At 57.6% G+C, this 22,516-nt stretch overlaps 1 protein-coding gene across 4 annotated transcripts in view; it reads left to right on the forward strand.

Annotated features, from left to right (window-relative positions):
• The window catches only part of FAM53B (family with sequence similarity 53 member B), a 106,997-nt gene that overhangs the window by 39,477 nt on the left and 45,004 nt on the right, over positions 1–22,516 (forward strand). For 3 of the 4 annotated variants that reach the window (XM_039237907.1, XM_039237908.1, XM_039237909.1), the window contains exons 3-4: positions 4,457–4,511; positions 17,292–18,070. In XM_039237907.1, the coding sequence (XP_039093838.1) occupies positions 4,457–4,511; positions 17,292–18,070 (834 nt within the window). Of the gene's footprint in view, positions 1–591; positions 677–4,456; positions 4,512–17,291; positions 18,071–22,516 lie in introns of all 4 variants that reach the window. The other variant, XM_039237910.1, reaches the window with a different exon arrangement.

Raw genomic sequence — 22,516 nt, forward strand, 5'->3', positions numbered from 1 at the left:
CGTTCTCCCGGGCCCGAGCGACCGTCTTCCCTGGCCCGGCCTGCCTCCACCCCCCGGCCAGCGTCAGCCCTCCCTCGAGTCTGGAGACCATCCTGGGATGGGGGGTGCAGAGTGGGGGGTGGAGGGCGGCCGCCTCTCTTTCCCCAGCCTCCAGGTGTCTCCCATAGCAGCCAACGCTGGTTTCAGGAGCAGGTACTTCTCCCTGCTCTTGTCAGACCAGGGTGCCGAGGCTGCGATCTGCGTGCTCGGAAGAGTCCGGCAATCCGGCTCTCGCACCCAGCCGCCTGGGCGCGGAGGGGCTTCGTACTGGAAGCCACCCTGAGTTGGCCCCGGGCTCCGCAGCCCCGGCCGGGATCGGTGGCAGCGCCCAGGCCGGCCGGAAGTTAGAGGCCAGAGGCGCACGTGCGGTCCGAGGCAGTCCGGTGCCTTTTTCCTTCCTCCCCTTCGCCACTACCCAGGCCTTGGCTAACCCTGAAGCTGGGGGCGGGCGGGGGTGGTGGTTGGGCAGGGCCACCGCTCTGTCTCTGTCGGCATCTTTGAGCCTCCACACAGGGGCACTGGTCCTCATTCGGTCTCTTTTATTCTTGTCAGGCGTGGCTCCGTCTTCTGCGTCCCACAGCCGTGGTCTCACTGTGCTCCTCTTAGGAGGCCGGGGTGCCCTGCTTGTGCTGCTCAGGTGCGTGGGTGTGAGCGTGTCCATGTCACGTTGTGGTTCCCCAGCACACTGCCACGGGGAAGAGGCGATGGGACCGCCTTAGCCACCGCTGTGCGGCAGAAGGTTCTGAAGAAGCAGGATTGTGGCCAGAGACGAGCTCTGCTGTTTTCCATCTGAGCGAGTTCCTCGTTAGGTGAACAGCTGGACTGTCTTTTTGTGCAGACGGCCCGGAAGCCCCACTTTGAGTTCCATCTTTTTCCTTCTCTGTGGAGGATCTGATTCCCTAACCTTCTCTTGTGATCTAAGGAGTATCACAGAGAGCAGACCCTGGGGTAGGCTTGGGGAGAGAGGCGTCACGGAGAAAAGTACTTTCTGCAGACACCAGCCACGGCCTGGGTGCTCACTTCAGTGTGTGGTATGAACCCCGAGGCTGAGGCTAGGAGGCCCCCAGGGCCCGGGGGGGCCTCCCCACCTAGTGACTGGTTGGCCCATCCTTCCTGCAGTGGTGCAGACAGGGTTTGACGGGGTGGGGGAGGGCCGGCTGCAGAATGCTACAACCAGTGGGAATTTGATCATATACTAGGGGATCAGTGGGCTCTGGCCAACTCGTGGGAGCTTGGCTTGGGCCTCAGGGAAACCTGACAGCAGTCAGGGTGTGCCTGGGCCCGGCGTCCTGGGAAGCTGTGGGCGGGAGCTGGTGAGTGAGGTCCCAGGGAGGGCAGGGGCAGGGCAGCTCGGAGGGGTCTGGAAGCGGGTGCAGTCCCAGCACTTCCTCTCAGTCTGGGAGTCGGGCCCCAGGGCAAAGAGGGCCACACCCGTGCCCTGTGCCCGTCCCGTGTCCCGCCAAGATGCTGTGCTGTACGGAGCGGGGAGTCCCAGGGCAGGAGCGGGGTGCTGGAAGCAGAAGAAGGGGGGCTGCATTAGCAGGTCATGCGTTTTCACGTGCTCCGTGGGGCTCGCCGAGAACAGGGGACGTGGAGAAGGTGTTCCTTCAAGTGGTGCGACACCTGGGTGCAAGTGATCGCTACCCACCTGTGCCCTGGGGTGCGCGGCCCTGGGAGGAGCCTTTGCTGAGTGTTGGTGCTGCCGGTGAGGCCTTGTAGAGAAAAGGCGGGTGCAGAGGGTGCCCTTTGCCTGGGGTGGTCAGGGAAGGTGGCCGAGGAGGCCGTGTGGCCAGAGTGAGGCCTGTCGTGCAAAGATGTGAGGCGGCACTGGGCAGGCCAGTGTCACGTGCCTGGGCTTGGCTTGGGTGGGCCCGGTGGCTGCGGGGAGAGGGGTGACGGGTTGCTGTGAGTTGTTGGGGTTTGTAAGCAGAGGAGCGGCGTCTCCTGGCCTCTGTGGGTCCTGGGTGGCGAATGGATGATGGGCCCAGGGCACAGGCTGGGGACGGGTTAGGAGGCTGCTTCGGGCTCACAGTGGAGGGCCGTGGTGGCCCGGAGCAGGACAGTGGGGGCGGCGAGCCGCACTGCCAGGACAGTGTGTGTTCTACGGCCTGGGGAGTGAATAGCTGTGGCCGATGGGGCTAAGTCCTTGCCGAGCGAGTGGGCAAGGGCCCGGGAGCCCCTGTGTGCTGGCTCCGTGGCTTCCCTCTGGGGCGGTGGGCTGGCCACGCTGGCTTAGTGGAAGGAAAAGCCTGTGAGCTGTGCTCCCCTGACCGGTGAGCGGGCTGGTTCACGGGCTCGCCTCCTGTTGTCTGGAATCCTCAAGCCGTGCTCCCTGGCATCTGCCCGAGGGTCCTCGCTCTTTTCTGTTTTTCCCAGCCCCCTCCCGGCTTGGTTTTCTGTGCACTGCCCGCCCGGCTCCCTTTGCCACCTGCCTCCTCGGCGCCCTGCCGTGCGGCAGGGGCCGGCTCCCCAGCAGGCGTTTGCCTTGGGCCAAGGTGCCACCGTAGCCTCGGGGTTTTCTCCCTGGGCTCAGCCACGCCCGACTTCCCTCTCTGAAGCGTCCCGCTACGGGCAGAGCCTGACCGGCGTCCATGGGCCGCACGCTTGGCTGTTTGGGGTGTCACTACCCAGAGTTGCTTGCGTCTTTGTCATCCACTCTCCATTTGGTGACTTCGGTGTGGGCTTTGAGGGCGCGTCCTGCCGTGAGAAGCAAGTCACTTGGAAGAGAGGCAGACACAGCCGTCTGTAATGTGTCCAGCTCTCTCCCGGGATGGCTGTAGGTCGGATGGTCCAGGTCACTGTGAGATCCAGGAGGGCAGCCTGTCCCGAAAGTGGAATTACTGTGTTAAACTGAGGAGTGGGTACCGGAGAAGGCCTGCCCAACCCTTTGCTTCCTCTGGTCCTTGAGCACCAGCCCGGGCAGTTTCCCCGGGAAGCTAGCTCTGACCTCGTGCACCCCGGCCCCCCCGGCCTGGGTCCTCCCCCTGCTCTCCCACACTCCCTGTGGTGCAGTGGTTTCTCTGGGTGACCTTGACCTCCATGAAGCGTGAGCTTCCTGAGGACCAGGGTGGGCATCCTTCACCTCTGTGTCCCAGGCTGGCCGGGGTGGCCGAGCGGATGGACGCGTAGCTGACTGAGGGCACAGGGCTCTGAACTGGGGGACTGGGGACAGGGGTGAGAGAGCTGCTGCCAGGCCCTTGGCGCCCCTTTATCTGGGTGGGCCAGGTGTTCCTAGTCAGCTCCACCCTCATCCTTCGAGGCCTTAAAGCGCCAGGGCCTGGCTTCCCGCCCTCTTCTCAGCCTGGAAGCCCGAGTGTCCCTGTTGTTGGGGCTCCTCTCAGAAGCTGGAGTTCTCTCGGACAGGCCGACTCCTCTGGGGCCCAGAGCTTCTTTCCCCCGTCACGTGGTCAGTCCCCTGGGGCAGCCCGCGTGTGAATACGTTCCGGTACTTACGAGTGGGTGAATGGCGGAAGGAGGGAAGGAGTCGTAGGAAAACTCGAGTTGGCAGACCCTTCTTTCTGGGGCCCTGGTGGACACAGTCTCCCTCTCACCAGAGGTCAGAACAGGCCGCCTGGCGCATGCCTCAGCCAGCACAAGAGAGCCCGGAACGTTCCGTGCTCAGGTTACTGTGTGGCTGCGGAGCAGCGTCGGGTCTTGGGGCTGCCGTGGGCCCCACTGGCCTGCTTCTCTCCCAGCGGTTGTAGCATTTGGCTGAGGGCGGGTGCGCGGTTTGAGGGGAGACGCAGAATGCTTACGGTGGAAAGGGAGACATCGAGATATGGCGCCAAGGACTTTGAAAGGCATAGCTGACTGCTGCGACCAAATCCAACCTTTGAGTTTCTGTTTCAGTTCAGAGAGGGTGCCTGGGGAGGCCTCCGTGTGGCGGTGAAGCAGCTCGCACCGCGAAGGGCCACCCTCCTGAGCTTCAGCTGATGCTTCTGTGTGGAGGAAGAAGAGCTGTTCTCCTGGCATCTCGGTGGGGGGCCGGGGGCAGGAACCGAGGGTGACAGACGGGCCTGTGCTCCTCGTTGGGGGCTCTTCCTGTCATCGAGAGGCCCGCTCTCCTCCCAGCCCGGGCTGTGGGGAGGCCCAGCTTGGGGAACGGAGTATTTCACCCTCATCCGGCGCCCTCCCCCCGCCCCTCACTCACATGCCACGGTGAGGGTCAGGAGCCACTCCTGTGTGTTTTTGAAGCCGTCGACTTGACGGCTTACCGGAGACCTTGGCCACAGAGTCCGGGTCTAATTGCAGGTCAGGTGTTGCCTCTTGTAGTTCACTTTTCTCCTTTCCCTAATCTGACGTCGGCAAAAGGCAGTTACCCCTTTCGCTATGACCTTAGCAAGGGATCAGAACAGGGTCATGTGCAGACGTGCTTCTTATGACTCGAAGAGTGAATAGCTTTTCTGGTTGTTTGCAGCACACGCCAAAGAAGATGAGTCAAGGACCGACCCTTTTCTCTTGTGGAATTATGGGTGAGTAACCAAGGCGGCTGCCAAGAGCCTTCCTCTAGTCCTCCCGCCAGGGCCTGAGTCCTCCAGGTGAGATGCTGGGAGCCCTTCCCCGACCGGCACAGGGAGCAGAGTGGGGGCTGCTATGGGCCCTGGCGGCGCCTGGAGTGGCGCCCAGGCAGCGGGGCCGAGTCTGTGCCTGACAAATGTCGTCTCCAGCCGTAACGTTGAGCGTGTCTGTCTGGTTAAGGGAATCGTGTTCATTTTTTTTTTTAATTCAAAAAATGTACCCCAAGGTAAAGTATAAAATAAAAGTCTCTCTTAGCCCCCACAACCCAGTGGTAACTCTTATTAATATTTAAAAAAAAATTTTTTTTTTTTTTAGTGTTTATTTTATTTTTGAGAGAGAGACACAGAGCACAAGCAGGGGTGGGGCAGAGACAGAGGGAGACACAGAATCCAAAGCAGCTCCAGGCTCTGAGCTGTCAGCACAGAGCCCAGTGCGGGGTTCAAACTCCCAAACCATGAGATCATGACCTGAGCCGAAGTCAGACGCTTGACCAACTGAGCCACCTGGGTGCCCCAACCCTTATTAAATATTTTGGTGTATTTTTATGTTGAGTTTTTTACATAGCCACGTCTAGGATGAACACAGGGTTATATAAAATTAGATACAAAACAGTTTTGTTTTTCCCTTGTTTCACTTAGCAGAAGTTACCATCATTCCGCCATAGCATTAAATTTGTCCGTCCCACGCGGTTTCAGGAGGCTGAAGTACTGTAATGTGCACTAATATGTGTTTAACGTTTTAACTGTTTCTTGGCTGCTGGGTGGAAGGGTGGTTTTATTTGCTGTTGTGATTAACAGTGACTAAGTGTCGAAGTCTTTGTCTTTTGTCTGCCTTTAGGATTATTCCTTAGGAGTTCCCAGGAGTGGACTAGAGAGGCCAGAAGGCAGGAACGTTTTTAAGGCGCTTGCTTCATATTGTTGACTTGCTTTCCAGAAAGGTTGTGTTGGCCTCCTGTGCCCATGCAAGTGTGAATTACTGTTTGACGAGGGGATGACTGTATTGACTATATTGATTCTTCTGTGCCCCCGATGATCGGGCACGATCCCTCCTTTCACCGTGACTCCTGCCCCTTGTGGGGACACCTTGCCAGAGTTTCTGTAATGGTTGCACTGAGGCAGAAACAAGCCTCCAGGACGGGCCACCACATCTGGCCTTCGGACTCCAGGCCCGCCTTCACGGGGCCGTATCAAGTCTTCTTGCCTTTTTTCTCAGCCTTTGACTCTGCGCACAGGGTTTTCTTTTTCTTCTTTGGACTCCGTCCTGTGGATAGGGTGGCGAGGGTGGAGGGGATGCTGGGTACGTCACAGCGAGCGCCAGGCCCCTGACTTTGTGGGGTCTCCAGGATTCTGCAGCAGCCTCGGCGTAGGGCCGGCCGGGACGTCCAGTCCACACCTGGGGAAACCAAGGCCTAGTGGGCTGACTCCCACCAGGCTCATTTGGCAGAGTTGAACCCAAGTTGGGGGAGAAGGAAGAGAAGGAAGGTTTTGTTTTTTGTTTTTCCCTCAGTCACAAGCCGCAGCGCTGTAGGAGAGCCCCAGACGGCCGTCTTGATGCTGCCACCTGGAGGAAATGGAAACAGGGAGATCACCTGGCCTTGGTTTCCCCCGTGACACACTTCTGAAACCTGTCCCCCACATGGGGCTTGAATGAGCACCTCGTTGGTGGTTAACGGCTCTCAGCAAACCCTCGGCAGCTCAGCCACATGGCGCAGGCTTGCCTCGTCGCCTGCTTTGTGGGCGGGAGTCGCTTGTGCTGTGGTTGAACTGCCTGCCTTGGTCCAGCCAGGAAGGAGAGAGGGGCTCCGGGCATGCTCAGCCCCTCAGCCGTCGTCCCCCGGGCCAGGCTGGTGGACTGGGCCGTGCAGACGTGGGTCTTTATTTCCAGGCTGTTCATGGCTGACGTGGGCCAGTTCCAGGGCGCGGCGGCTCCAGAGCCCCCCTGGCCTTCTCCCCGGCTGCTCTCTCCCCCACGTGCTCACCTCTCTGCTGGCCGGCCCCTCTGTGATTTGGGGAGGCCCTGACCCGTCTGAAGCGTGCCTTCACGGTTCATTTCGGGGGCATGTTCTAGTAGGTGTTTGCTGAGTGCCTAATAAGTGTCAGGCACTTGGCACAGAGCTAGAGCGAATCAGCCCCTGCCCTCAGGTGGGTTTCTGTCTGTGGAGGTGAGAGGTGGAGGAACAGAGAACTCAGCCCATCTTGCTGAGCCTCGGTCCCCTCATCTTGCAGATGGCAGTTCTTGGTGGGACCTAAAGGGACAGCAGCACACAGCGGGTGCTGGCTCGGTCCCTCATCCCGTTTCCGGGCACTCGTTCGGGGGGCGCGTCAGCAGTCCGAGGCCTCCCACGCCTGTGTGCTGGGGGAAGCTCAGGTGACCGCTCCTGCCCGCTCTGACCTGTGAATCGAGGTGTGGCCTCACCCTGCACCGTGAACTGGGCGGGCATCCCAGGTGGTGAGATTTCCTTTGAGGCCTGCCTGCTTTTTAGCAGCACTTGGAGTCCAACTGGACTTTTCAAGAGGGTTTTGAGCCTTTCCAGGGCTGGACACGACTCAGCCAGGACAAAATGTCCTGATGCTGTAATCACCAACCCCCCTGTCTGTCTCCTGGAGAGAGAGGACTCGTGTTCTGGCCCCGATCGGCGGACTTCTGTGATGGCTGGGGACGGCTTGGGCCTGCGACTGGGGGCACGTCCCTCCTGAGCCCCCCATGCAAGGGTCCTAGTTGGAAGCCTGTGCGAGTTTGAGTGTCCTACGCGTCCTTAAGAAAACCCAGGCAGGTGCTTTAGGGTGGGGAGTGCGGCGGCCTGTTTGCTTCCTCTTAAAAGGCCACCCTTTCAAGTAGTTCAGCCTTCTCTGTGCCTACTTAGGTAAAATGCCTCACTAATAGAATCGAGTGCTCACAGCAGCGTGTGTTCTTTTTAGGTACTTTATGTTATTGTGAGCTGAGTTATGGGCCCCTCCCCAGCTTTGTCTCCGCCTCCCCTGCCCCACACACCCCAAGTTTGGAAACTTGATATAAATAAGTGGTTTTGTGCTTGTCCAAAGTGGGGGAGGGAAGAAAGCTGGGGTGAGAGGTGAATGGGAGAAGCAGGGCCGATTGGGGCCAGGCCACTGCCTGGCTCGCTCTGTACCAGGGCCCGGTGCTCCGTACCAGGTCGTTAGCCCAGCCCTGTCCCTGAAGGGCTCTTACGAGCAGAGACTGCGTTTTGCCCCTTGGCTTCCTTTCTCGCCTCCCATACCGTCCTGAGGACACTTTTCTTTGCTGCACTGGAATTTCCTCTGCAAGCAGCTTCTGCGGGGGAGAGCTACGCACATGCTCGGTTATTGTGTCCTCAGCACAGGAAGCCTTGGTCAGGTGGCGGCTTGGGTGGTGTGGGCCGCCCACTGGTGAGCCGGCCTGGCAGGCAGGCCAGCCCTCGCTGCCGGCCACGATTTCTAGTGGGCGGAGAAGGGGGCTCGGCTGCCCCTGAGAGAATCGCTCTGTGCTTCAAGAGGTAGGGGCTGTACGCGAATCCTTTCCGCGTGGCTCCCCCCATGTCCCCTATTGTCCTCCCTGGGAGATGCTTCTTCATGCTGACCCAGGGGCACATGTGTATTAGTTTCATCTCTTTTGGTGAAACAGGCAAGTGGGGCGCAAGCAGGCTCCACTCACCACCCTTGGCTAATTGCACCCATGAACTGAGTCCTGTAGCACAGGGACAACGGGCAGTACGTAGTCCATTCTCCTCACCCCTCGGGCGAGGAGAGATCTGGAAATCGAATAATATGTGAGAAAGCGAACGCATTATCCATTATTGCAGAGAGGCCACTAGGAAAAGTCGTGCAAATGCAAATCAATGAACAGAGAACAAAACAATTCATATGCTAAAAAAAATTGCATGGAAACCCATAATTACTTTAGGAGTTATGGTAATAAATTATTTATTAATGTAAATTATTTCACAGGCAGAGAACATAGAGAAACTTGAGCAGAAGGATCATGCATTATGTATAAAAGGGAATTGTAAAAATATGATAGCAACCCTTACTTGTGCCACTCCACTTCAGGTTTGTCCGCATTTTAATTATAAGGCCTTACTTTCTGTGTTTAATTACTTGGCTGTTAAAGTCTGCTCCGTACATGAAAGGGTTGCTCCCGGGGGCTCTGTCCGTGTTAATTTCTACAGGGTAAACCAGTTGGCTGAGCCGAGCCGCATGGGACTGAAAGATCCCACGTTGAGATTGGACAGCTTTCGGTCTCTTAACGCTGCCACCACTCGTTGCTGACCGTGGAATGGGATCGCACCTCGGGTGAAAGCGCCGGCACCCAGAGGTGGGCCACGTTAGATTTCCTAGAACGAGCAGAGGACTGGGGACGAAACGGACAACAGTAATGGCACCTGAGCGGCTCAGGCTGGTTTCTGGTCTCAGCTGCCGCTGCTTCCGTCTCTCCCAGAGGTAGCCACCTGGAATACGGCCATTGGACCAGAGCCTCCCCTGCGCCACAGGCTATCAACCAAAATCGGCTAGAGGGAGCTTCGCTTTCATTTTTAAAAGCACATCTGTATACGACTCTGCAGACGTGTGACTTTTCTGAAGTGTGCCTTTTCTTCTTTATAGATCTTTGTGTATCATCGGTATGTGTGCGATTTTCCAGTCCCTCGAATAGCTTAAGGTTTGTCCGTGCAGAGTGCTTTACGTGGTGCCTCGCACCATTTATCGGTTTCAGACGGTGTTTCTGGAGTCAAGTACAGACTGGAAGTAGGTACAAGGTGTAGTTGGCCTCCCGGCCTGCCTTCTCACCGGGCTGGCCTGCCTTGGGGTGGCGAGGGGGCCCGTGGCGGTGCCAGAGGACCGGGACTGACAGCTGCCTGGCCAACTGGGCGCCGCCCGCCACGGTGCATTGCCAGGTAGAAAGGTGCTCAGGTTTGGGGCAGCCTGGCCCAACTGCAGGAGCGTGGCCTTGGGATTGCAGACTCTGCGGTTCACTCGCCGTGTGTCCGCAGTGAGGCGTGACGCTCTTCTGAAGCTCGTTTCTCCATCGGCAAGATGGCGTGGGCAGGGACACTCCACGGTTGAGTGGTGTGCTTGGGGTGTATGCGCTCTCTCCACCCCAGCAAGGATCCCAGCGGGATGGTCGTCAACTAACAGTTAATACGCAGTTTACTGACGGTTTTCTGAATAGTTGTCCCCGCTGCCAGTTTTCTGCCCTGCGTAAGGGCGCTCAGCTCTGCTGCGCGCATCAGTGTGGAGATGAATCGCAAGCACGTGCCTGTGTCCCGTGTTCTCTATGTACCCACAACCAGGACGGGAATCCAAAGGAGACGGATGAAAGTGACCTTTCTGCCCCTCCCCGGTTTTTGTGGCCGTTGGGAATACCGGCTCCGTGATCATTTCTGAATGCCCCTGGAGGCCAGAGGTGGGGCTGGAGGTCTGGGTCAGAGCTGCACGGGCCGTCACAGGGCCTCAGTGCCCCCCCACCCCCACCCAGTCCCTTATAGACAGGTGCTCAGTCTGGTGTGGTTTTGCCCCTCTACACTGTCCATCTGGGGATCCCAGCAAACCTCTTTTTGTAAGAGCAGAGGCTGGGTAGCTGCCATGGGCCATCCTACCCGACCGGTGGCCCTGGTTTCCACTCTGAAGATGGCCAGCTGCTGGGGCTTCTCCCAGAGCCCCTCAAGCCAGCCTTCTTGCTTCCCTTGATGGGGCCAGTGGAATGTTCTCTCCAGCCATCCTAGTCCCCTGTTCTCAAGCCTTGGCCCAGGAGCTTGGTGTCCTGTGTCACTGTCCCTGAACCCAAGACACAGCTGACATTTTATGATTCATCGCACTCGAGAGGGCACAACCCGAGGTCGGGCAGAGCCCAAGAACCTTTTCTTCCTGACGCAGCTTTGAATTGAGTCTGTCTCCGTTCCGATGACACAGGGAAAGAGGCACTGCACTTGGCAGGGGGCTCTAGAAGTTCATTTGAACATCAGCGACCTCATCGAGGGACCGTGCATGTCATTGGGTGCATGTCTTCCCCCGTGTTCTTTTCATGAGACAGACTTAGTGACACTGTCTTCAGAAGGACACCTCTCCAGTTTCCCACCGAAAAGGCTGCTGAGAGCTTCTACCCCCAAATCAAGTGTAGAGTCCTTTGCAGCTCCGAGGCCAAGTTAGCACAACCCAACCCACAGGGCTGGGGAAGAGAGAGTCACCGTCAGCACCACCAGATAGGTGTGAAATCCAAGAATGAGTCAGCCTGGGAGGCTACACGAATCTTAGATCTTGGGTCTCTGCTTCAGGTGCTTAACCTTTTCTAGAAACCACATTCTGCTGTGGTTATGTCACCTTGCGGCAGCCTGTGAAACAGCACACAGACACCCAGGGCTGTGGACCTCCCTTATCTCTTGCACCTAAGAAGGCCGTAGGCCCCTACGAATCTGGGCCTCTGGGAATTTCCCTTCAAGTTTAAGGGTAGAAATGGAAACAAGAACATTTGAGGTCAAATGCTATTTGTGTTCCTCTGAGTGTTTTCTTTCTTTGAGCTCTAGATGTGCGGAGCCAGCAGCCTTCCGCCCTCCTGAGTCTGGGCGTGGCTGGCCTGGGGCCTCGTGAGTGGGGTTGGGGGATCTGGGGTGTCGTTCCCGTGTGCCTGAGCAGCGGCTGCTCCCGTGCCTCCCGAGGCAGTGGTAGTCTTCCAGAAACTTCAGGCACAGACATCACGCCTTGGCTCTGAAAGGCACCACAGAGGTCACAGTGAGGGAACTGGGTGGTTTGTATGCTTTTGTGTAAGTTTGCGTGGTTCCCCTGTCTTGAGGTAGAGCATGGTGTGCATTTACCTTACACGCGCACGCCCTGGTGAATCACCCCCAACTTGTGAAGATGGCTCGACAGGGAATGGAGAAACTTGAGATGCTCTTGAAGGTTGACGTGACGAGGACTGTGTAGAGCGCACAGGGCTGGTGCCAGCGCTCCCGGGCTGCGCGCTGTGGTGCCGTGCCCACGTCTGCCAGAGGCCTGGTGTCAGCGTGTCCCGGGGAGAAGGTGGGAGGCCTCGGGCCTTCCCCCTGGTTTCCCAGGCCTCGTCCAGTGGCTCTCCATCGAGGACCCGCTGTGCAGGTGGGCCCCACCCCCTGCCGCGGGAAAGGGCCCTCCGAGTTCTTGGAGGGTAAAAGTCTTCCTTGTCTGTAGGTTGACTTCTTGTCTGAAAACAAACACCAGAACACCAACTTTTAATGGGTTCTGAATCCACATTTGTAGAAACTGGACTGGTCGGCCCTCTGGAAGCTTCCTGGGTGTGGCTCGGTGGTCTGAATGAGCTGCCCCTCTGACAAAGGTGTTTGAGAACCCAGGCCCCTGTGTAGCTTGTAGGAGTGGTTCTCAGCAATTTTGCAATAAAATAACCTGAGGACCTTATTTAAAAATCTTTTTAATGTTTATTTATTTTTGAGGTGGGGGGGAGACAGAGAGAGAGCAGGGGAGGGGCTGAGAGAGAGGGAGACACAGAATCCGAAGCAGGCTCCAGGCTCTGAGCAGTCAGCACAGAGCCTGACGTGGGGCTCGAACCCACGAACTATGAGATCATGACCTGAGCTGAAGCTGGGCGTAGAGATGCTAACTTAAATGCAGACTCCTCCCCTCTAGGGACCCTGTTTCCTGAGGCAGGGACCGGGCCCAGGAATTGTCATAACACCCCCCGGGGTGCTCCCAAAACCACGCAAGGGAAGTACTGCTCTAGAGCTGGGCCCGCAGTGCTTGGTACCCGGTGGCCGGGAAGTATTGTCCAGCACCGTCCTCTGTGCCCGCTGTGACCTCATAGGCCTTGCCCTGAGCCGCTCTTTGGTTCTTACAGTAGCTCTGCATCCCTATCCGTCACCCTCCTGAGGCCCGGAGAGATTAAGTGACTTTGCAGGGCTGAGACTCAAACCCATGTCTGTACCCTTCCCACCATATCACGTGACCCCTGCTCAGTGGACTCCCCAGGTCCATGGCCATGGTCACTTTTGAAAGAGTTACACAGTTGTTTGTGCAGAGGGATATTGAATGGAGGGGCGGGGGCGTCCGGTGTCCTCTCCTGGGCGCCCTCCTGAGGCCCTTTTTGTGCTGTGTGACGTCAGGGACAGAAGCTCAGGGCAGCTTGCCAGTAAAGGGTGGCTTTTCTTCCTGTTTCTTGTGTCTGACGACCTGACCCAGCACATCACTTTCTGTTCCTTGAGTGAAGGGGGAACACACAAGGGCTAAACATAGCCTCCATTGTCTTTACTTTTCTTGCCTTGTACTTCTTCAAGAGACAAAGATAGTAACAGTTAAACACTCTCTGCCCTTCAGATGGACCAGGCGGCCACCTGGCTGGTGTTGAGTTGCAGTAGCAGTGCTCAACATTGGGCTGTGTGTGGTGTTTCGAGAATCTCGGACATTATACCACTGGCCAGACTCCCGGCTCCTTCACATGCAACTGTCCACGGCCTTGGTAAAGAGGGGAGCTGAAGGCAGAGCCCAGCTCGAACCTCCCTGACCAAGGATAAAAGACCAAGTGAGGCCAAGTGAACACCCACAGCTGGCTCTGCCGCTTTCCGGCACACTCTCTGCTCCTTCCTTTACCTACCACCACCGGCTAAGGTCTGCGGTGTGCCGGGCTCCGTGCCGGGTACTGGGGGGCCATGCCGGGTCTTGACAGCTTGTGGCTCAGTGGAAGCAGACATGCAAACAGATAATTAAGGTTCAGTTAACGTCTGAGCCATTATATTGAAAGTCAGACAAAGAGCTGTGGGCGCCCAGTGGCTAATATGGAGAAGGCACATCTACAGAGAAGGTGATATGGGGTTGGCTCTTCTGGAAGGAAGAGCCCCTTGCTGGAAGGATGAAGGCAGAAGAATCATCCAGGCCTTTGCAAAGGCGCAAGGGCGTGAAAGAGCTGATGTTCTGGGGAAGCGGTAGATTCATTGCAGACCCATCGCTCTCATATCCGACCAGTGGACCCAGTTGAGAACTGAGTCTTAATCATTTCAACAAGGAGATCTTACTGTTAAGGCCATGGGGGTTCCTCTTCAACCGGAGTGGAGTGGTTGGTTCCCGCAGGCGAGCAGGGATCTGATCGTGAACCTGAGCACAGGTGGGGCACCCACCTCAGCTTGCAGAAGTTCCCTGTGCTCATTCCTGTGGCTGCTTCATTAAACTCTCGCTGTATTTTATTTATTTTAAATTTTTAATGTTTTTTAAATTTATTTCTGAGAGACAGAGACAGCATGAGCAGGGGAGGGTCAGAGAGAGAGGGAGACACAGAATCTGAAACAGGCTCCTGTCTCTGAGCTGTCAGCACAGAGCCCGATGCAGGGATCGAACCCACGAACCGTGAGATCATGACCTGAGCCGAAGTCGGACGCTTAACTGACTGAGCCACCCAGGTGCCCCTAAACTCTCGCTGTATTAAGAATAGCTGTACGTAAGAACTGCTCTCCGGGCTGTGTCCGCAAACCAGGGGGAGTGGGCTTTATGGGCTCTTTCAGGGGTCGTTGAAGATGGTTTTGACTCTGCCTGCTTCTCGTCTGATGTCTGATGTCACAGGAAGTTCAGGTGTCTGGGGCAGGGTGAGCTGGGGAGACGGGTAGCTGGGGTCTGGATGGCAGGCTAAAACGTGTGCATTCTTTCTGCAAGGCCATGGGCAGCTGCCCGGGGTCCGACGGTGCTAGCCGTGGGCCCGGGAAGTTCTCTGGACACCGTGAGGACGTGAGCCTGGAATGGAGAGGCCTGCGGGTCTGTCAGGATGCACCAAGGTCACGACGTGGCCGAGTTGGAGAAACGGCACTGTCACACGAGAGGGACCGAACGGTCTGCTTAATTGGCTCCCAAGTCCCTTTAAACTTCTCATGACTGCCCTGGGGATGGGAAAGTCCCAGGGCAGTGACATTAAAATGGAATCGAAAGGGGTATCCTCTGAGGACGGGATCAGTTCTTTTTAATTTCACGCGTTTCCCAAGGCCTTGAGCAGAGACTGTAGGGAGGTACTGTGGCTCCTTGTTGGGGCCCTCGCTGCTCTGTGGCTGGGCCCTGGGTACTTCCTCAGTTGGCCACATTCCTCCTGGCCCATCTGGTGCCTCAGGACCTTGTCCCCAAAGAGAAGTTGGTGGCCAGCGTTCTTGTTAGGGAACTCCCGGAAAGACCAAAGGAGCAAACCCAGAGGAGGCTGGGATCATAGGCCCCGCCCTGCCCTCACCCTGGCCCCGCCCCAGTGGGCTTGGTGGCCACATCCCCCACACGTTTGGAAACAGATTTGTCCTTATAGAGAATGTGGAAACCATAGGAGAACAAAAAGGAAAACATAGAAATCAGCCAGCTCTCTCATTTGACTGTGAATATTTTGGTTTATTTTAATCTTCACGTTTAACAAACGTATTTGACAAAACAAGAATCCTGCTGCCCGTATGGGTTTTCCGCCCCGTTTCTTTAGGTTTGGAATTACACCACTCACATTTCTCCACATCATTAATACTCTCTGAAACGGTGCTCTTTTCATGCTCTGTCCTCCTCCCTGGTCCTTTATGTCACCAGCCCCGGCTGGAGGGCGTTTCAGTTGTGGCTCCCATTCTGCTGTCACCCGCGTCACTTTGCAGGCCATCGCGGCACACAAACCGTCACTTGGTTCTGAGGGTAACTTTTCTTTTTGTAAAGCAGATAACAGGTAGTTTTACTTTATTATTAGTTTACTGATCTTTCAACTGCTAACAGTTGTCGAATCGAAACTGGCTTCAAAGAATGGCGGCCGCTGCAGGGGACAGCGGGCAGTGAAGACTTATTTCGAACAGCATACCTGCTACTTGCACAAAGGCAACTCATGGTGATAATTTGTCAAATTTAGTTCAAGGGCCGTGCGTGCACCGGGGCCCAGGAGGCTTCAGGGAGGAGATGAATTGGACATTTGGTGTCTGTCCTGGTTTGGCCCCGGCTGGGCTGGGCTTATGGAAAATCTCTCCTCCGCATCTCTAGCTTCTGAGGCCCTCTCGTGGGAAGAGCCTCTGGACAGTTCTCCCAAACTTGTCCCCTGCCTGGGGTCCCAAGCCTTAGGCGTATCTCGTAGCTGTGGCAGGGCACCCCAGCTGAAGGACTGTCACCTTTAGCCCTGATTTCGCTTGTGAGCCTTCTTTTGGGCCTCACTGGTCAGTTCCCTTTGAGCCTGTCCAGTAGCTGCTGATACTCAGCCCAGGGTCCGTCGTTCAATGTCTCTCTGTGTCCTTTGAGAAGTGGCCTAAGGGCTTGGGACCCTGGGCCCAGGAGTTGCATATGTGGTCCCTGCAGACTGGTGCACGCCTGTGGGTTTCACCCTGGTTTTCTGAGTGGATGGCCCACCCTGGACGACCCCTAAACTCGTGAAGGGCAGGGCCGATGTCGGGCTCCCTGTGGTTCCCCTCAGCTCTGCAGCGTAGTGAAAAGAGCAGAGCTCTGCGTTGGGCCAGCCTCTGCTCACTTGGGTGGCCCTGGGCCCCTTACTCAACCTCCCTAGTCTCCGTCTCCCGATCTGGGCAGCGATGGTATACAGGGCGCCTTGTGGGTCAGAGCGGCCAGGAGGCCATCTGCTCCCCGTGGGGGTGATTGCCGGCGGTGCTGTGAGAACTGGTGTGTGCCAAGCCCCTACTGAACGTCATTTCAGGTTTTCCTTCCGTCCTACAGACCGCACGACCCAAGCCGTCGTTTTCGGTATATTCCCGTGTGTACAGTTTATAAATGTGTGTCGATTTCAAAAAACAGAAACATGCCGCTCTGTTGGTTCGTGGAAGCACAACGTGTGTCTTAACTTTGCTTTTGTGTGATAAACTTGAATATGAGAGCTGGGTCAGGTTTCTTTGTGCCTGGCCTCCTAAAATTCTCAGCACAGGGCCTGATCCCACAGTAGAAAAACAACAAATAGGTCTTGAATATTTCACTGAAACGAAGGTTCAAGTGCAAAGTCAGCATTTCCTAGCAGGGGTAGCTTATTTACTTGTGTGTTCAAGGTGGAGGCCGGAGTATGTAAGTGTAAATTGTACCCTTAAGTATGTGCAGCCCAAGACGCGCTCCTGCAGATTTTAACGGCTTTGAGTGTCCTCGGTTTGCGTGAGAAATTGGGTGAATGCAGGAGAGCCCCGTGATTGGCGGCTGTTGGTGACGATGATGTTGGGGAGCGTTGGGATGGAGGAGGCGTGAATCAGTACAGTGTCCAGTTCCTATTGTCAGCAGGTATTCCAGGGATGGACTTCAGATGAACTAACCCGGCGGTACCCCCCTCCCCCACCATTCGACCTTGACCTTCCCAAGTACCAAAAGTCTCCTCTTTGGTCTCCTGCCAGGGCATTGAGTCCCAGCACCCAAGCACCGAGAGGGGGCAGAGGGGTGTAACAAACATACTGCCCTGACCCTGCAGGCCGGGGGAGGGGCGGGGCAGCTCGATTTCCCGTCTATAAAATGGGAAAGCATTTGGGTGAAACCTGTTGTTTTGGACTTTCCTGGGAGGGAGTAGGGACCTTTGGAAAGGAAGCTGTACCAGGAGGCCTGGGGGCGGGTGGGGTGGAGGGGTGGGTACATGCATCCTAGGCCTCGCTCTGCTGCTGACGCAAAACTTTGGGCTTCCCGTCCCCTCTCTGAGCCTCAGTTTCTCATCTATACACTTAGGTTGGACTGGATGGGTTTTAAAGGCCTTCCTAGCTCTAAAATCGTGTTTAAAACAAGCTCTTGGTGAGGAGATAGAGGGCCGGCGTAGAGGACTTCTCAAATCCTGTTTTCTCTTTGTCGTTTCTGAACCAGAAAATGACAGATGGCGAGACCTGGACAGGAAATGCCCTCTTCAGATCGAGCAGCCGAGCGCCAGCATCTGGGAGTGCCTACCCGAGAAGTGTCAGGACAGCGCCCTGTGGCACCGGGAGGCAGCGACTGCCTGCGCGGTGACCAACCTGATCAAAGACCTCAGCCTCAGCGACCACAACGGGAACCCCTCAGCACCCCCCAGCAAGCGCCAGTGCCGGTCACTGTCCTTCTCTGATGAAATGTCCAGCTGCCGGACATCATGGAGGCCCTTGGGCTCCAAAGTCTGGACTCCGGTGGAGAAGCGGCGCTGTTACAGCGGCGGCAGCGTCCAGCGCTATTCCAACGGCTTCAGCACCATGCAGAGAAGCTCTAGTTTCAGCCTCCCTGCCCGGGCCAATGCGCTCTCCTCGCCCTACGACCAGGCGGGATTCCACCACCGCTTTGGGGGTCAGCCCTGCCAAGGGGCGCCGGGCGCGGCCACCTGTGGACAGGCGGGCGACATCTGGAGCCCCGACCCGAACCCCGTGGGCGGCGGCCGGCTCGACATGCAGCGGTCACTGTCTTGCTCGCACGAGCAGTTTTCCTTTGCAGAGTACTGTCCACCCTCAGCCAACAGCACACCTGCCTCAACACCAGAGCTGGCCAGGCGCTCCAGCGGCCTGTCCCGAAGCCGCTCCCAGCCGTGCGTCCTTAACGACAAGAAGGTGGGCGTTAAGCGGCGGCGCCCGGAAGAGGTGCAGGAGCAGCGGCCTTCCCTAGACCTTGCGAAGATGGCACAGGTAAGAGCCCCGGCCACGTGGGAGGCCCTGCAGGGGCTTATGGGAACCAGCGCTGGTCCCCGCCCGCCCCAGGCAGATGCGCGCGGCCAGCTTCGGAAATGCCCAGGAGTGGGTTCGTTCCTTGGTTTTTTAAGTCCTGTTCAAAGAAAGAGGATACCAAGTTTATATGTTAATTTTGGTGTCCGTTTCCCTCCGTTTAAAATCAGAAATGCTCGTTCCCTGTGAACACAATGCTAGTGGTACAGGAGCTGACATGGCGAGAGGTGAGGTGTTGGGAGGCAGAGCATCGTCGCCCAGCGCAGGCGATCCCCTCCCCACCCCGGCACCTTGCTGGGGCCTCTGCCCTGGAAACCACATCTCCGCAGCACAGGCCAGGACTCCTTGTCCCTCGGATTATGCTGGTCCTGAGGTCAGGACTGAGGGTAGTGGTTCTAGAGGGTTCTAGAGGGTTCTAGAGGGCGAGGGATTGGGGAAGTACTTAGTCCTTGGATTAGACTGTCGACAGTGTGAGACCATCAAGAAATTGTGATCACTGTCCTCTGTGCCACCTCTGTCGTCATCCTCGCTGTTCACGGTAGGCGAGGCCTGCAGCCACAGGTGCCATCCACTGTCCTTTATCGTCTGCATCTGGGACCTTTATCGTCTGCATCTGGGAGCCCCGCCTCGTGCTGACCCTGATCGCGGGCATGGATTTGAACGGGATGAACTTGGAGTTACTACACCGTCTTTAGGATAGTCTCTGAGCCTGAGTACCGCCTGTGATTGGTTCTTACTGAGGAGGCCTGAGGCTGTGAGCTTGGCCATGAGCCCCAGGGAGGGATGCGTGGGGGGGTGGGGAGTGGACGCAGTCTGTGTCTAGGAGGTCCTGTGCTTCGTGCCACGGCTTCACCGTCCTCTTTGCTGGTCTTGTTCCGGAAGCACCGGTCACCGCTGGGTGTGAGGGAACGGAGGGCGGCTGGCCTTGCTCACGCAGCCTGTGGCCGCTTCTGGGCAGGCAGGCTCGTGCGTCCCCTCCCTTTGGTGGGCGCGACGGCTTGCCTTCAGTGCCCAGGGCTGCTTTTTCAGCTGGGCCTCCTTTTGCTTTAGAGTAAAAATGCCGCTTCTGTTGATGGCATTTCCTTCTCTAGCCCCCGCTCCCAGCCTGGAGACCTCCCCACCCGCCCCCAAATGAGAAGAGGGGCAGGTGTCTCGAGCCCTGAGCATGCACCTTGCCCCAGAGTCCAGACTGTCTGGGCCTTTGCTCTAGAGCCCGGCCGTGGCCCTGGGCGCAGCTGGAAAGCAGGCCTCTGACGGGCTCTGCCTCCCGCTCCCCCGTGCTGGGGAAGACCCCCCCCCCTGCCCTCCAGCCCCCATTCCTTCCGTCCCCGCTCAGGTGTGTCCCTCTCCTTCTCCCAAGTTGTGGACCCATTTTGCTTCGCCAGCTAGACCACGGCTGAACGTGTTCATTTGTGTTGGACTTGTGGGCGGGATTTTCCTTCTCAGGAGAAACCCAAGTAGGTAAAAAGGATGGAAAGGTGACAGTTTTGGGTGACTTCTGAAGGAAACCCAGAGCGCTGAGTTCTGGGTGCGATAAAATGGCCTCAGTTAAATGTTTAATGTTGAGCTTATTTTATTAGCTGATAAGCTAGATAGGTAATAAAAACAGCTTTCACATGTCATTATGTTTTACTGGCCACAAGTTGGAGTAACACCACTGGCATCACTGGAGGCGTGTCCCGTCCTCGCTCGGGTAGGAACTGTTTGAAACGCTCTTGCTCAGCGGGGCTGCGCCCAGATGTGTAGATTGTTTCATCGGCTCCAGGCAGGCCTCCAAGATCCCTGTGAGGCCGCCCCGATTCCGCCTGCCTTTCTCTAGCCAAGGCCCGGGTAGGGCAGAGTCCGGGGAGAGTGTGGAAGGGGCCCCTGGGAAGTGTGTGTGCCAGAAGGAGACGACTAGAGCCCTGGGGATGGAAGGACCCCGAGCCTCTAGAGCCCCGGCCAGTCCTGTCCCCGCGGGGCGCTGCCTGCTTTGGCGCCTCCTTTGTATAATGTATGGCCTCACGAGGTGCGCCTTGCTTTTCCAGGGGCCTTTTTAAAAGCCAGGCCTAAGGCAACCCCAGTGCCTTTGCAGAGACCCCCGGGTCCAGCCTGGAAGATGTAGGGCCCTCCTCCTGGGAACCCCATGAGCCAAGCATGTCACTGGTGTCTGGACACCTACCCACAGCCAGGTGACAGCTGACGTGGCACTGCCCAGGTGCCAGCCCCCTTTCTCAGCGCTCGTTATGCTGGGGCCGGAGCAGGGACTGCGCGTCCCCAGAAAGATAGGCTTGCAGCTAGGCTCGGCACTGCTCTGCTTCTCCAACCTGGATCTTCGTCTCTCTTTTCGTAGGTCTCATGATCTTGGTTTATAAATATTCACTTTTCTGGGGGCCAAGGGGTTCTAACGGAGCATTTTTGTGAAGGAGCCCCTTCGTGTGTGTGAGTCTGGGACCAGGTGTATGAGCTTCTCACATCGAAGAATCAGAGTGCCTTTTCGGTCAGACCCTTGGGGTGACTGGGAGCTCTCAGAAACCCCGGCTTCCAGAGGTGCGGACTGGGGCCGGGTCCTTCAGGGCACACCTCCCGAGGTGTGGGTGGGCGTGTAGGAGCTTTTCTCCAGCCATCAGTCAGGGTGCCCAGCGCGGGGGCGGGGTTACCCAGAGCCCTTCCAGGCTTGTCCATCCAGCCCATCCTGCGGAAACTGAGGTCCTTCTAGAACATGGTGTCCACTTTTGGATCTGCGTTTGGGGCCTGGGAGCACATCGACAAAGCAGAAGGCCTCCAGGTGAGGGGCAGATGGCTGGCAGCCCTGGGCAGATTGCTTGACATCTCTGTGCAGCGAAGAATACCATCCCCGCTGCTGCCTTTGCTCCTCCGTAGGACTGTCAGGAAGAATAAGGGATTTAACGTGTGTGCGTGTGTGTCTGTGTCTGGACGTGCAGATGTGTGTATGTGTAGGCGTATGTGCGCCTCCGTATGTGCGTGTCTCCTTGCCCGTCCAGCGCCCCAGCTGGTGCGCAGTGAGCGCGGACAGATGCCCGTTGTTGCCGTTGCACACCTTGGGACGGGAGGCGTGGGCTCGCTCTGGGCAACTCTGGAGGCAGAACTGGGAAGGGGGGTGATGGCCCCAGGGGGCACACAGCCCCTTGTGAGGATTCCCTTCTTTCTCTATTTTCCCATCTCTTTCCTTCTGTTTCCCCTTCCCTTTTCTGTCCTTGCCATTTACTTCCTCTTCTTTGTTCCTTTTCTTGCCTCGTCCTTTCCTTCTGAGAATGGGGACGAGGACTGCCCCTCAGCTCGGCTCAGCCTGCGGTGAGCTCCGTGCTCAGAGCCGAGGCTTGTGAAGTGGTGTCGGGGTCGGAATCCCCTCCGCCAGGGGAGGCGGGCCATGTGTGAGCATTTTGTGTCACTTTTGTTGCCCAGGGGACTAGGCAGACCTGATCTCGGGATGCCCCGCCCTGGCCCTGGCCAGCACCTCTGGGCACAGCTGGCCAGCAGTGGCCGATGTCTGTCGGGCAGCGAGGCATTGCCTTCAGACCGTCTGCCCTTGCCCAGGGCGCGGGCAGGGATGCCGAGCGAGGCCGCAGACGGCTCCTGCAGCGGGAGAGGAAGGCTGACGCGAGGAGCATCCTTGCTGGGTGACCTGGCACAGGGACCCAGCCGGGGGCGCCCCGCCCCGCCCCGGAATTGCCATTGCAGCCTCGCGGCTCCCAGAGCAGCTGCCCGAAGGCGGCCCAGAGGGTCAGTCACGCCCGCCCCAGCCCAGGTCACACTGTGCTGACCTCCCGCTCAGCTTTCCCCACGTGACCCCTTCTGCCTGGCATCTTGCGTGAATGTGTGCCATTGAGAGCAGGCCCGGCCGAGCGGAGGAGTTGTTTATCGGCAGCACTTCTGCTGACACGGTTATCAGTTCCTGCTGCTTTGAGACTCGGCGTGACCGCCACACACGGGGTGACTTCCCGAGAGACCTGCGCAGTGGCCATTTAGGCGCAGGTCACACGTGTGTGAGCCAAGATTGCAGATTGCGGGGGGTGGGGGGGGGAGCAGCGATGAGAAAGATACACCCGCCGAACGCCGTGCCCCTGGGTGTCGTCGTCCCTGCTGCACTTTCGACTCCAAGCTGGTCAGGCTGCAAGAGCAACAAATTGTATTTCTCAAGAGCGCTTCAAACAGAAGCGGGGCGCTTGTGAGGAGGGGTCGGGACGCTGAAACAGAGATCTGATTGATGGCTGCTGCCCACACGCCGCGTCCTCACACCTCCCGGAGCCAGCGCCAGAGCAGGCGGCGACTGTTGTGTTAGCAGATGTGCGAGGGGCCCCGAGAGCCGGCGGGGGCAGCGCGGGGCAGGGGAGAAGCGCGGGGCAGGGGAGAAGCCGGGGCAGCGGAGAAGCCGGGGCAGCGGAGAAGCCGGGGCAGGGGAGAAGCCGG

Source organism: Hyaena hyaena, unplaced genomic scaffold (assembly GCF_003009895.1).
Source record: "Hyaena hyaena isolate Hyena2069 unplaced genomic scaffold, ASM300989v1 scaffold_129, whole genome shotgun sequence".
Lineage (NCBI taxonomy): Eukaryota > Metazoa > Chordata > Mammalia > Carnivora > Hyaenidae > Hyaena > Hyaena hyaena.